Source organism: Miscanthus floridulus, chromosome 1 (assembly GCF_019320115.1).
Source record: "Miscanthus floridulus cultivar M001 chromosome 1, ASM1932011v1, whole genome shotgun sequence".
Taxonomy (NCBI): Eukaryota; Viridiplantae; Streptophyta; class Magnoliopsida; order Poales; family Poaceae; genus Miscanthus; species Miscanthus floridulus.
This window is the reverse complement of record NC_089580.1, coordinates 5,903,097-5,915,656: the sequence shown is the minus strand read 5'-3', so window position 1 is coordinate 5,915,656 and position 12,560 is coordinate 5,903,097. Positions and strand designations below refer to the sequence as shown.

The following is a 12,560-nucleotide window of genomic DNA, read 5'->3' as shown; positions in this document are numbered from 1 at the left end:
AAGATTTGATGTGATGGCTACTGTAGCACTTTTTGGGAAAAGTTTTTAGCCCGTGTTCAGTTCCAAAAAGAGTTCCAAAAAAGTGCTACAGTACCCGTCACATCGAATCTTGCGATATGTGCATGGAGCATTAAATGTAGACAAAAAAAAACTAAGGCCCTGTTTAGATCTCACCCAAAATCCAAAAATTTTCAAGATTCCCCATCACATCAAATCTTGCGGCACATGCATGAAGCATTAAATGTAGGTAAAAAGAATAACTAATTGCACAGTTTGCCCGTAATTGACGAGACGAATCTTTTAAGCCTAAATAGTCCATAATTGGACAATTTTTGCCAAATACAAACAAAAGTGCTATAGTAGCCAAAAGCCAAAAAATTTCTCATCTAAACGGGGCCTAATTACACAGTTTGGTTGGAAATCGCGAGACGAACGTTTTGAGCCTAATTAGTCCATGATTGAATATTATTTGCCAAATAAAAACGAAAGTGCTACAGTACCCAAATTCCAACTTTCCCTCCAACTAAACACAGCCTTAGAACTAAACAAGGCGAAAGATATGATCAAGTGAAATGATACAATATGCATCAGATCTGACACTCCTATTTGCTCGGGCATCAAGACCCAGAGCTTTGATTCGTTTTCCTGAAAACGGATGACTGGATGACTCTACCGAGCAGGCAGTGAGGAGCAGTGCGAGGGACACTCACTAAGCAAGCTGTTAAGGGATTATATATGGTGATTGATGTTATTGGATACTAGTAGCAAGCAATAATTCTCCAGGACTTAGGTATTACTTAGTACCTCAACAAGTTCTGGGTTTAGGATTACATTATTGTCGACACTCACTAACTTATTTCACATAGAGCTGAGCACAGTTTGTATGTTGGTTGCACTAGCCGATTACCATGGAAGCCTTGCTCCGACAAATTAAAGACTGCATAAGTCCTTCACAAGGAGCAAGTCCTATTATAAGAGAGTACTACCATAATTATAAATTGCCAAGGACACCTTTCTGGTGGAGATATGTTCTTAAAGTGCCTGGTCAATACATGATGCTAAAATAGCTTATCAATTCTAGGGAATGTCATCTGCAATTGACCATGATCAATTCAAAAAGGGATCTCATTGCCGGCCGGCTCGGCGTACTGCTCGTCCCCGTGCAGCAGCAAGAGGTATACTCCCTCTGTCCCGATTTAATTGTCGTTTCCAATTTTCGTGCCACAAGTTTAACTCGATTTGTAGAAAATACTAGCAACATTTGTATCTCCAAATAAATTTATTAAAAAACTAGATTCAAAGATCTTTCCGATGATACTAATTATATATCATAAATATATATTAATATTTTTTAATATACATTTTGTTAAAATTATTTCTCGGAAAGCGAGAAAAACAGATATTCTGGGACGGAGGGAGTAAGTTGTTCCAGCCTTCCTGGCGCCTCCGATTCCTATTCCCCAGGAGGACTGCTGCTCAAGCGCCACATCATGGACGTCGCTGTTGTTTCACCTCTTGTTCTCTTGGTAGCCTGTGATCGCTGGAGGAATATATGTATACATGTTGCTGAACACCACCGGAGTTTTTTTGGTTGCCTCTCCTCTGGGCACAGCGCATCTGTTCGTACACACGCACGTCTACTCAACACACACGCACGCTACTTACACTATCTGTATACAAACAAACCTATAACTACACTCAAATCTAGAAGGTCGCGTCCTTATCGAGATCATTGAAATCCACCGATTATATAGGCGACGAGCACGTCACGATCCCATTGTGGCACCACGCGGAGTGGAACATGCAAGTGAGCCACTTACTGAAGCTCGCTCATTAAGGCGCATTACATTCTGCAGCATCATTTTCTGTAACATAATACGAACATAGAGTCTTAGGGCGTGTTTAGTTCCCAAATTTTTTTGGGTTTGGTTACTGTAGCACTTTCGCTTGTATTTGGTAATTAGTATCTAATTATGGACTAATTAGGTTCGAAAGTTTCATCTCGTGATTTCTCACCTAACTGTGCAATTAGTTTTTTCTCGTCTACATTTAGTACTCCATACATGTGCCGCAAGATTCGATGTGACACTTTGGAGTGAAAATTTTTGGGAACTAAACAGGCCCTTACTTTGCGATATAGTACAGTTGCTTTTAATTATCACAATCAAATGATGTGGTTAAGGCTCTGCAGCTTTGTCCATTCGGGTTTGTCTCTCTAGTGTACCGTGGCTGCTTGCATTTCGGCTAATATGAAACTCCATAAAGCGCCTAGAATCCGCGCTCTCGCAGCCATCCTGATTACTGTTTCTATCTGTCCTTCCAGTGTTAGACGCCCACGTGTTTTGTTCTCTGCTTCGTGTCGCTGGTTGCGACGCTGTAGCCGGTGCCCCAGTTCCTGCACAGCTCGCTGCCTGCCGGTTTTCACCTCGTGTTACCGGTTGGACCAGTCGTCTACGTTCGTGAGGACCACGTACATATGCTTTGCACCTGCAGCTCGTGCGTGTGTACCCCTCTTTTTCCTCATCGCTGATTCGTGGGCCTGTCTCTGCTCTGGCCCAGCACCGGCGATTGGGCGTGTTGCGGCCTCGGAGCTGTCGTCGCCACTCGCCAGTCGCCACGCTCGGAGGCGCGCTTCTCCAGGCACCGCGCCGAGGCCTTGGCGCTCGCGCTGGATCTGCCGCCTGCGTTTTTCCTCCGTCTGCCTTGCTCGCTGCCTTTTCTTCTCCGCGTTGCTGTCTCATAGCGATCTGGTTGTGATTTTTGACTGTTCAGCCACGTGGTCTCGTGCGTGTGTACTCCTCGATTTGGTCTCGCTTCGTTCAGCCTCGGCGCCGTCGTCCACCAGTCTGCGAAGCTCGTGTCTCCACGCGCCGCGCGGCCGCCTCGGCACTCGCGCTCGCAGCAGCCTCGCCGCATACGTCGACTTGGGCCTTTACTTCCTCCGCCTCCTTGCCTCGCTCATTTTCCTTCCGCTTCCACCGGTCCGCCTCCCCGTGCCGTCTCCGCGCCGTTGCCGTCGGCCGTGTGCTGCGTAGGTCTGTGCCTCCGCCGTGTCCATGGATGTCGGCCCATCTTCCATCCTCTTCTTCGTTCGCCTGCACCGCCTTCCTTCTCGATCTCTTCTCGAGTCTTATATTTCGTATGGCGTGCCTGTCCGTCTGCTCAGTCTTGGGTCGTTTGTATGCAGATTTGGGCTATACGTGCTCGGCTTCCGCCCGCCCCTTGCCCCGGCCGCATCGGCCGGGGCTCACCCAGCCGTCAGGTATGCAGCCTCCTGCCTATTTTTCCTCAGTTTTGTTCATGTCACTGCGCCTATGCTTTCCTAATTTTTCTTGCCTGTGCTCCGCGCTATTGTCTTCGTTCCTATGTTCCATGCTATGTCATGTTCAGCCTTTATCCTTTCCACAGTACCTGTTCTAAGATTTATGTATATAATGTATGTATCAATCCTTTCCTGTCAGCCGGTTCAGTTACTTGCCCGCTCATTGTGCCTGTATGTGCCAGCCCCTTTTTAGCTACTTTACCCTGTGTTTCATCTTCATGTCGTGGTTGCCATTTCTTCCTCTAGACACGGCCTTGTTCTTCCCTTTTTTAGATTGTTTTGTCTAATTTATGTCATTGATGCCTGCCTGCATTGCTATAGTCGTTGCTGTGCGCAGAGCTATGTCGTTTTGTTATTGTTGCTTCTTCTTCCTTTCTGTTTTCGCCTTGCCATTCACTGCATCGGACATGTCGTTCTACTGTTGTTGCTGCTTAGCACTTTTTGTTCTCGTGCTGCCATTTTGTTAGATGCCATCTAGAAGAGCATCTGCACGAGGTAGAGGTCGGCGTGCTCCGGCTGAGCCTACCCTTGCGCCTTCTGGTGCTGTATGGTCTCACGCCTCGCGTGCGCGTCGTCATCGAGCGGCTAGCGTTGTCCGTGCTGCCGCGGAGTTCGGACACCTCACGGGTACTTCTTTTCCTTATGGCAGCGCCTGCTGTTCGGTTGGCCTACGCACATCTAATTACCGATGTTGTTTCTCCATTCATTACGCTTTCACTATCGTGATTCGCAAAAAAAAACGCTACCGTGCACGCAGTAAAATTGCTTAGGTTTTAAAGTTCCGTATGCCGTTTCGGCTTCTTACCACGTGCCTGCAATTGCGGCCTCTCTATCGCAGGTACTGCATCCCCAGGAATTCCTGCATGGAAAGTTGTGTCCCGTTAGTGCTCTTTGCCTTTTACCAGCCGTGATCTTTTCTTCGAATTTATGCTTCCTTCATCATTTTTTTGTATCGTTCTATTCTTTTCCACGTTGTAGGAGACCACTTTTGTCCATTGGTAACGCGTAGTGAGTCCAATGATAATCGTGCCACGCGCTTGCAACGTAACAGAGTCAAGGCCGCTGCTCGAAGGGGTTAGTTGTGTTTTCTCTGGTTTTTGTCCATACAACTTCTAACTGTATTCTAGGTGTGCGTGACTGCTGTGTTTTGTGTACATCGAATTTGTCGTGCGCCTTTCACTCAACCTGTTTTAGCTTTCCCTAAGGAATATATAGATATGCTAAAAGGTATGTGTTCACCGGTTGTTGTTACCATATTTTTATTACTCTTCCTCTTGCCTTTGTTAGTCCACGTTTGCATAGGTCATCACAGTCTTCTCTTTACCTTTTGTTCAGCCAGGTATCCTGGCCGTTCTTATTATGGTGGTCCTGATTATGCTTGTGACCATTGCTCTGCTGTTTTTTGGTATCATGAAAGGGTTCAGGGTCTTAGCAGCCGCGCTCACCTTGTGTACAAAAATTGTTGTCGTGGCGGTAGAGTTTCCTTGCCTAAGCATAGGCCATTCCCACCTCCCTTGCAAGAGTTGGTGTCCTTCAGTGGTGGTGCACGTTGCAATACCTTTATGCGACTTATCAGACAGTACAACTCGCTGTTCGCTTTCACCTCGCTTGGTGTCCATGTTGATAGATCAATTAATACTGGTGATGGTCCGTATGTGTTTCGAATCAATGGAGTTGTCCACCACCGGATTGGATCTCTTATTCCGGTGGAGGGACATCGTCCTGAGTATGCTCAGCTATATATACATGACACTTTTAATGAGATTCAAAATAGAATTAATATTTTTTCGGATGATGGGGATGGCAGGCCAGATCCACAGATTGTTACCTCTTTGATTCATATGTTGAATCGTACCAATCCTTTGGTGTCCAAGTTTAGAATGGCACGTGATAGGTTACTTTCTCCCTCTGCTCCGGAGATTGCCATTAAACTGATTGGTACTGTGGACAATCACGGAGACAGGTTCTCTGTGCCGACAACACATGAGTTGGCTGCACTTCTTATTGGTGGTCTGTCCCCAGATGTTTCTTCTTTTGATATTGTTGTTCAATCTCATACAACTGAGTTTCAGCATGTCTTGCCTATCCATCCAGCGCTGATGTCGCTCCAGTATCCATTGCTTTTTCCATATGGTGATGTTGGGTACCATACTGGAATTAAACTTAAACAAACTGACGACCCTCCAATTGGCAGGGATACAGTGTCTATGCTTGAGTTCTATGCATATTATATGCATTATCGCAGGGGAGAGCCAAATCCTATACTTTGCTCAGGTAGATTGTCACAGCAGTTTCAGGTTAATGGCTATTCTTGTGTTGAGGCCAACAGGTTGACCTTCTTTCATTTCAACCAAGACCTGTTGCGTTGTGAAACCTATCAGGGCATATCTGATGCCATAGGTAAGGGAGCATCTACTAGAAAGGATGTCGGTATAAAAAAGATGCTACCTGCTTCTCATACAGGAAGCAAACGGTATATGCAGCAGAATTTCCATGACTGTATGGCTATTTGTCGTGTGTATGGTCCTCCAGATAAATTCACTACCTTCACTTGCAATTCAAAATGGCCTGAAATTGTAGAGGCACTTCGATTTGAGCCAGGGCAGAGACCTACTGATAGGTCTGATATGGTTGTGCGGGTGTTCCATATGAAGCTTGATGAGTACCTAGATGATATCAAGAAAGGACGTGTATTTGGCCCTGTTTCAGCAGGTAATCCAGTTTACCACTCCACCATACCTTCTTTCTGTCCTTCTGTTATGTTGGCTCTGTCAGATGTTTTAATCAGGCCTTTGTTCTCTGTATCATTTTGCAGTTGCACACATAGATGAATTCCAAATTAATCAGGCCTTTGTTCTGTGCTTCGTTTTCCAGTTGCACACACAAATGAATTCCAAAAGCGTGGCTTACCACATTCTCATATTTTGGTGTGGCAATCTGATACAGGACGAGAGCCCTCTGTTGAGGAGGTTGACAAGTATATCTCAGCGGAGCTTCCAGATCCTAATCTGGACCCGCTAGGCTTTTCTTTGGTTCAGGAGTTCATGCTACATGGTCCATGTGGCGAGGCAAATATATATTGTCAGTGTATGAAGGATGGAAAGTGCTCGAAGAAATACCCAAAACCTTTTCGGTCCGAGACATCTTTTGACCCAGATGGCTACCCGCTATATAGGAGAAGAGATAACGGAATTATTTCTTGGAAGAACGATGTACAGCTAGATAATCGATGGGTGGTGCCTCATAGCTTAGATGTGCTCAAGAAATACCAGGCGCATATCAATGTTGAGGCCTGTAACAAAACATACCTTATCAAGTATCTATTCAAGTATGTCAACAAAGGATTTGACTGTGCAAAAGTTTCGTTCAAGAAACGAGGTGATCCATCTCAGCAGGCTGCTCAGTCATTGGTTCCTGCTCAGCCCACAGATGAAGATGGTATTGATGAGATTGCTGAATATATAAGATCGAGATATCTTTCATGTTGTGAAGCTACCTGGAGATTGTTTGGTTTTGAGATACATGGCAAGTTTCCTCCTGTTGAGCGACTCTTCGTCCATCTTCCAGGAATGAATTTTGTGACTTTGACAGAGAACGCTGACTTACAGGAGGTTGTTGATGATCCAGATGCAGAAAAGAGTACTCTCACTGAGTGGTTTACGGCCAATACATTGTCTGTTGCTGGTCATCATTTGACTTACTGTGAGTTTCCATCAAGATATACATGGGATGGAGATCATAAGGTGTGGAATAGCAGGAGAAGAGGGTTCAAGCTAGGAAGACTGAGGCATGTGCATCCAAGCAGTGGTGAAACCTTTTATCTCCGGATGCTTCTTATGGTGGTCCGTGGTGCAAGGAGCTATGAGGATGTCAGAACATATGAGGGAACTTTGTATGCAACGTTTCGTGAAGCATGCCAGGCTAGGGGTTTAATCGGTGATGATACAGAATGGTCATGCTTATTTGATGAAGCCATTACTTGGGCCACTGCTTACCAACTCTGACACCTGTTCATGACGGTGTTAGTGTACTGTGACATTGGTAATGTTAGAGCGCTTTATGATAAATACTGGAGATACATGGCTGATGACATCGTTTATCATATTAGTCTTGCTCTGGGTTCTTCTCAAGCCATTTCTGATGCTGCATTGCAGTCTACGCTCATAAAGAGGCTAGATCATATGTTTTCAAATAATGGTTTATCGATAGCGTCCTATAATCTTCCAGCTCCTATCTTGCCTCCTGGAGATAGTGGCACAAATAGACTGATTCTAGAAGAGTTGTCTTATGATAGGACTGCATTGTTGAAGCAGTCTGCTGAGATGTCAGCCCTTTTGAATGCTGATCAGAGGGCTATCTATAATTCTGTTATCCAGTCTGTGTACAAAAAACAATCATTTCTATACTTTGTATCTGGACATGGAGGCACCGGCAAGACATTCTTATGGAATGCAATATTAGCAACACTAAGAGCGCAAGATCATATAGTCCTAGCGGTTGCTTCCTGTGGTGTTGCATCCTTACTTCTTCCAGGCGGCCGTACAGCGCACTCAAGATTCAAAATACCATTGGATATTCAACAAAATAGCATCTGTGGGATACCAAGAGGCACCATGTTAGCTGGTCTCATCTTAAGAACCTCACTGGTTATTTGGGATGAGGCTCCAATGAGCCATCGACACTGTTTTGAAGCTCTTGATCGATCTTTCCGTGATGTTTTAGGTGCTGAACATCCTCAAGCTGCGTTCTTGCCATTTGGTGGCAAGCCAATGATCTTTGGCGGTGACTTCAGGCAGGTCCTGCCAATTGTCGAAGGTGCTAGCCGTGCCGAGATAATTAAGGCTTCCTTATTAGGTTCATACCTTTGGAGGCACATAAAGGTGATGCGGTTGTCCACAAACATGAGGTTATGTGATCCTTCACTGTCTTCTCATGAACGAACCCAGTTACGTGAATTTGCTGCATGGATACTGAGTATTGGAGAAGATTCTACCAATGCTGGTGCCGCAAATGGTGACCTAGAGAAGCCGTGGGTAAAGATACCTCAGGAGTTCATTCTTTCCCCCACTGGACCTAAGATACCTGCTATTGCTGGTGCAATATATACTGATTTTCACCTCCTCTATGCATCCATTCCATACCTTGCTGAAAGATGCATAGTATGTCCAGTTAATGTAATTGTGGATGAGATAAATGACTTTATGATCGCCAAGGTACCTGGAACCACAAGGGAATATCTAAGCTTTGATATGATTGCTAGCTCAACGGAGCAGCCTTCGGACTTCAGTTTGCTCTATCCACCGGAGTTCTTGAATTCCATCACCATTAATAATTTCCCTCACCATAGGCTTACCTTAAAGATAGGTGTTCCGGTTGTCCTTCTCCGCAACATCAATCAGTCAATTGGGCTCTGCAATGGCACAAGGATTCTTATTCAGAGGCTTGGAGACCGCCTTCTTGAGGGACAGGTTATGACTGGAAATCATATTGGACAATCAGTATGCATTCCTCGCATTGTGCTCAATGGAAAAAGTGCTAGGTGGCCTTTTATACTACAACGAAGACAATTTCCAGTAAGAGTTTGCTATGCAATGACCATAAATAAGTGCCAGGGACAGACACTGCATCAGATTGGGGTGTACCTCAGAGAACCAGTGTTCAGCCATGGCCAGTTATATGTTGCTGTTTCAAGAGTGAACTCAAGACAGGGACTAAAAATGCTCATCGAGGATGATGACAGTGAACCAACCAATATCACGAAAAACATTGTCTATGAGGAGATCATGCAATATGTTTAGCATTTTGTCCATGCTCCGCAAGTTGTACACAAAAAAATTCTTCTATCTTGCACGCTAGCAATGAATCTACATTTTGGTGCTACAACAATATGTTGCCTGTATGCTTTGACCAGCAATGGAGCCATATGTGATATTGTTTGCTTTTTGGTGTTGTTATTGACCTTTAACATGCTCTGCTATGCTACATCGTGTTGTTTGCCTTCATTTGTCCTCAGATTTCGGCACTCACGCCCTCATAAATATCTGATGTCTTAGTGTCTCATTTTATTTCCTCATGAATGCAGAATGGATCATGCACCTCTAAAAGAAATCACGCCTCACTCACATCAATGGACTGTACGAGTTAGAGCCATCAGGTTTTCTGAATGCAAGAACAAAGAACAGCCACCTAAAATTGTCAGAGTAGATTTTATTCTCATTGATGAGCAGGTAATCTATTTCTACATTTCTTTGCTTCTGTAGTCACACATACCACTACTGCCTTTCTTACATCCCTTCCATGCTTACAGGGAACGACCATGGAAGCTCAGATTCCTCAGAATTGGATACACATGTTCATGCCCCAGCTAAAAGAGGCCTCTTTGTACTATATTCAGTTCTTCCAGGTGGTCAGTGCACGTACAACTTATCGACCTGTTGATCATCCGTTTCTAGCACGCTTCACTGTGCACACAAGGGTCCGTGAAATCACAACGATACCACCCACATTTCCTGAGTATGCATACAGAGTAGCACCGTTCGAGGTCCTCAGGGCCAGAAAGCAAATTACTGAATATTGCTCAGGTATCACAGATTGCTCTTGCTAGCCTACACATCTGTTCACTCATATTATTCTAATTTAACCTGTCTGCCCGCATTCATTAACCGACCATGTATGCAGATACTATCGGCGTGCTACAGGGATGCACACATGTTAGAATGCAAAATACAAGAGCAGGGCCAAAGGCAATCCGAAATGTACGCATAACAGATGGAAAGTACGTCCTTACGGTCGCTACCTACTGTGTTGTTTTCCATTTACCTTTTGCCTTCTGTACTTCCTACGTTGCTCTTATCTAAACCCATGATGTTGCTTTAAAGGGATACCATGGTAGTTGCTCTTTGGGGTGAACAGGCCGAGAACTTTGATGCTGAACGGTATATGGAAATGGCTACACGTGAACCAGTTATATTCCTCTTTGTTGGTGTTACAGCTTCTATATTCAACGGTACATTGTTATTGCTTTCTCAATAAACAAAACACATGTTTTTCTGTGACTTCGCATACTTTTGCTCAAAAAATATATGAACTTTCCCTGCTAACAGGAAATGTGTCCCTACAAGGATCTTCGGTGTGCAAATGGTACGTCAATCCTCACATACCAGAGGTTGCAGCTTTACGAGACAGGTAAATACACATATGCATGACTAGCGCATTTACCACGATTTAGTCATATCCTTTTTTTTTATCATTGTAGCTGCATTGGTCGAACTCCAACGCCCATATGGGATGGACCAGGCACGAGCCAGGCAGCACCAGAAAATATAACTGTTGCAGACCTTTCTACATTTGATAATCCCCATGTCATCTATGTGAGTACAGTGTTTCCTATGGTTTTTGCCTTTACTGAAATTCCTGCTAAACTATTCTTCTTAAACAGGGCAATAGATATATTGTCAAAGTTAAAATAAAGAATGTCCTCACCGACACGTCATGGTGGTACCTGGCCTGTCAAGTATGCAACAAAACATTAAAACAAGAAAGTGGCGCTACCCGTTGCACCGGCCGAGGTTGTTCTGGAACAAGCGGCGGACCTAGGTCAGCATCACTTTCTTTAGCATATGGTTATGTTTTATTGCTAAGGGTGCCATGCTTAGGCCATAAAAATCCAATGTTTCTAACCATGTGTCAACGCATATAGGTACCGACTGTCTATAGTTGCGGTAGACCCAGCAGCCTCAGCAAACACCAACGCTACGCCAACTATAGAACTGGTCTTCTTTGGGCCCATAGCAGAGGAGATAATTGGAATGCCAGTCGATGCTCTCATCGCCTTGGATGGTCCTTCCAATGCATTTCTGCCGACTCGAATCACAGCTCTCTATGGAAGACAATTTGAGCTTCGTGTCAGTGTCTCGCCCATGTCACTACAAAGAATTGGCATTATTTATCAAGTCGATACTGTTTTAGCCACCGGAGACACATCTTCCTTACACCAGAATCCACAACTGCCAGGTTGTTTAATTTTCCCATTCTGCATATTTCTGCCCATTTCCGTATCACACCCACAATGACCTTTTTTTTTATTTGTTCATGTACATGTAACACCATCTGCCACAGAGGAGCTTCCCATTGTCTCTGCCTCTGACACACAGGCTACGATTGACACACAGGTGCGCACTACCACCTTGCATAGATACTGCAAACATAGGCCCTGTGAACTGCCACCAATTTATAAATAATGCCTCCAATCAGACTCTTCACACACCCATACAGCCATGCTATATGTTTGCTTGCAGACTGTTGCTACTTGTGTTTTTAAACAATGCTCTCTTACCGTTTTCGCAGTTGGATCAGCCCTCACTTTCTGATGCCCACGCAACCCCACCTCCTCAGCATGTTCACCTAACTCCAGAGGTATGCAGCAGCGACAATCCTATCTAACAACAGCATAGTCCACACCTGTGTTTCCTCACTCATCCATCGTATTGACTGTCCATTTACACATGTAATCTTTAGATCACAGACATCCATCCAGACGAAAAAAAGAAAAGAGCTATTGGAGACGTCGCCGCTCATGAAACTCATGATGGATCCAGGTTTGCACATACTATTTCTTGCCTATACCTCAGTTCTATAGATCGTTAGCCATTTATCTGTTTTAAGCAACAAATGTCACTGCAGTGGTACTGGTGCCAACAAGGATCGTAACGTCCAAAGGCGCCTTGAGCTATAGACCAAGCCATATATATTAAAGGTACCTACATCTTCGGTTCCATGACATGGCTTATGGAATTGTATTTTTAGATGACATCATTACCACAGGCATAATCTATGCTCTGTTTTCGCCGCAGGCACCAAAAGACCCAGCATGGAGCTCTAATTTTGGAAAGCAACATGACACGCCTTATCTATATGTCTACCATGTATGCTGCTGCTAGGCAAAAACTAACCACTACTATCATACGAGCTAGGCGTGTATTTGTATGATATCAATGCCACTGGATGTCTCAACCTACCCATCTATCTGTATAATATCGATGCCGTGTATGTAACTGCGGTCTAGACAAACCTGGACTACTTATCTATCTATGCATCTATATATATGTTGTGCTCCATCCATGCTCCACTATGCCTGTATCATATTAAAATAAGATACATGCGCCTCGGTGATTCTGAATCGTTTTCGAAATGACTCACTGATCTCATCAGTCCATACATTCTGAATGTACACACCTCT

The 12,560-nt window shown here is 44.4% G+C and overlaps 3 protein-coding genes across 3 annotated transcripts; all 3 read left to right on the top strand.

The window, feature by feature from the left end:
- Positions 1 to 1,103: 1,103 nt before the first annotated feature.
- Positions 1,104 to 7,326, top strand: LOC136451540 (uncharacterized). The gene is made up of 7 exons (XM_066452231.1): positions 1,104 to 1,175; positions 2,773 to 3,035; positions 3,188 to 3,262; positions 3,790 to 3,949; positions 4,450 to 4,549; positions 4,658 to 6,034; positions 6,269 to 7,326. Exons 1-7 carry the CDS (start codon positions 1,104 to 1,106, stop codon positions 7,324 to 7,326), a joined length of 3,105 nt encoding a protein of 1,034 aa, XP_066308328.1.
- A 9-nt stretch (positions 7,327 to 7,335) lies between these two features.
- LOC136451529 (uncharacterized) lies at positions 7,336 to 9,120 on the top strand. The gene has a single exon (XM_066452226.1). It carries the CDS (start codon positions 7,336 to 7,338, stop codon positions 9,118 to 9,120), a length of 1,785 nt encoding a protein of 594 aa, XP_066308323.1.
- A 115-nt stretch (positions 9,121 to 9,235) lies between these two features.
- LOC136451517 (replication protein A 70 kDa DNA-binding subunit D-like) lies at positions 9,236 to 12,056 on the top strand. The gene is made up of 13 exons (XM_066452217.1): positions 9,236 to 9,255; positions 9,405 to 9,549; positions 9,630 to 9,903; positions 10,001 to 10,097; positions 10,201 to 10,328; positions 10,426 to 10,507; positions 10,578 to 10,692; positions 10,761 to 10,918; positions 11,022 to 11,335; positions 11,441 to 11,493; positions 11,669 to 11,737; positions 11,840 to 11,919; positions 12,005 to 12,056. Exons 1-13 carry the CDS (start codon positions 9,236 to 9,238, stop codon positions 12,054 to 12,056), a joined length of 1,587 nt encoding a protein of 528 aa, XP_066308314.1.
- The last annotated feature ends 504 nt before the right edge of the window (positions 12,057 to 12,560 follow it).

Coding starts and splice junctions, on each gene's coding strand:
- LOC136451540 (XM_066452231.1), top strand. CDS start 1,104: ATGATCAATTCAAAAAGGGATCTCATTGCCGGCCGGCTCGGCGTACTG. Junction 3,263..3,789: donor GGGGCTCACCCAGCCGTCAG/GTATGCAGCCTC, acceptor CCATTTTGTTAG/ATGCCATCTAGAAGAGCATC. Junction 3,950..4,449: donor GGAGTTCGGACACCTCACGG/GTACTTCTTTTC, acceptor ACTGTATTCTAG/GTGTGCGTGACTGCTGTGTT.
- LOC136451529 (XM_066452226.1), top strand. CDS start 7,336: ATGACGGTGTTAGTGTACTGTGACATTGGTAATGTTAGAGCGCTTTAT.
- LOC136451517 (XM_066452217.1), top strand. CDS start 9,236: ATGGAGCCATATGTGATATT. Junction 10,693..10,760: donor ATAATCCCCATGTCATCTAT/GTGAGTACAGTG, acceptor CTTCTTAAACAG/GGCAATAGATATATTGTCAA. Junction 11,920..12,004: donor GAAACTCATGATGGATCCAG/GTTTGCACATAC, acceptor ATGTCACTGCAG/TGGTACTGGTGCCAACAAGG.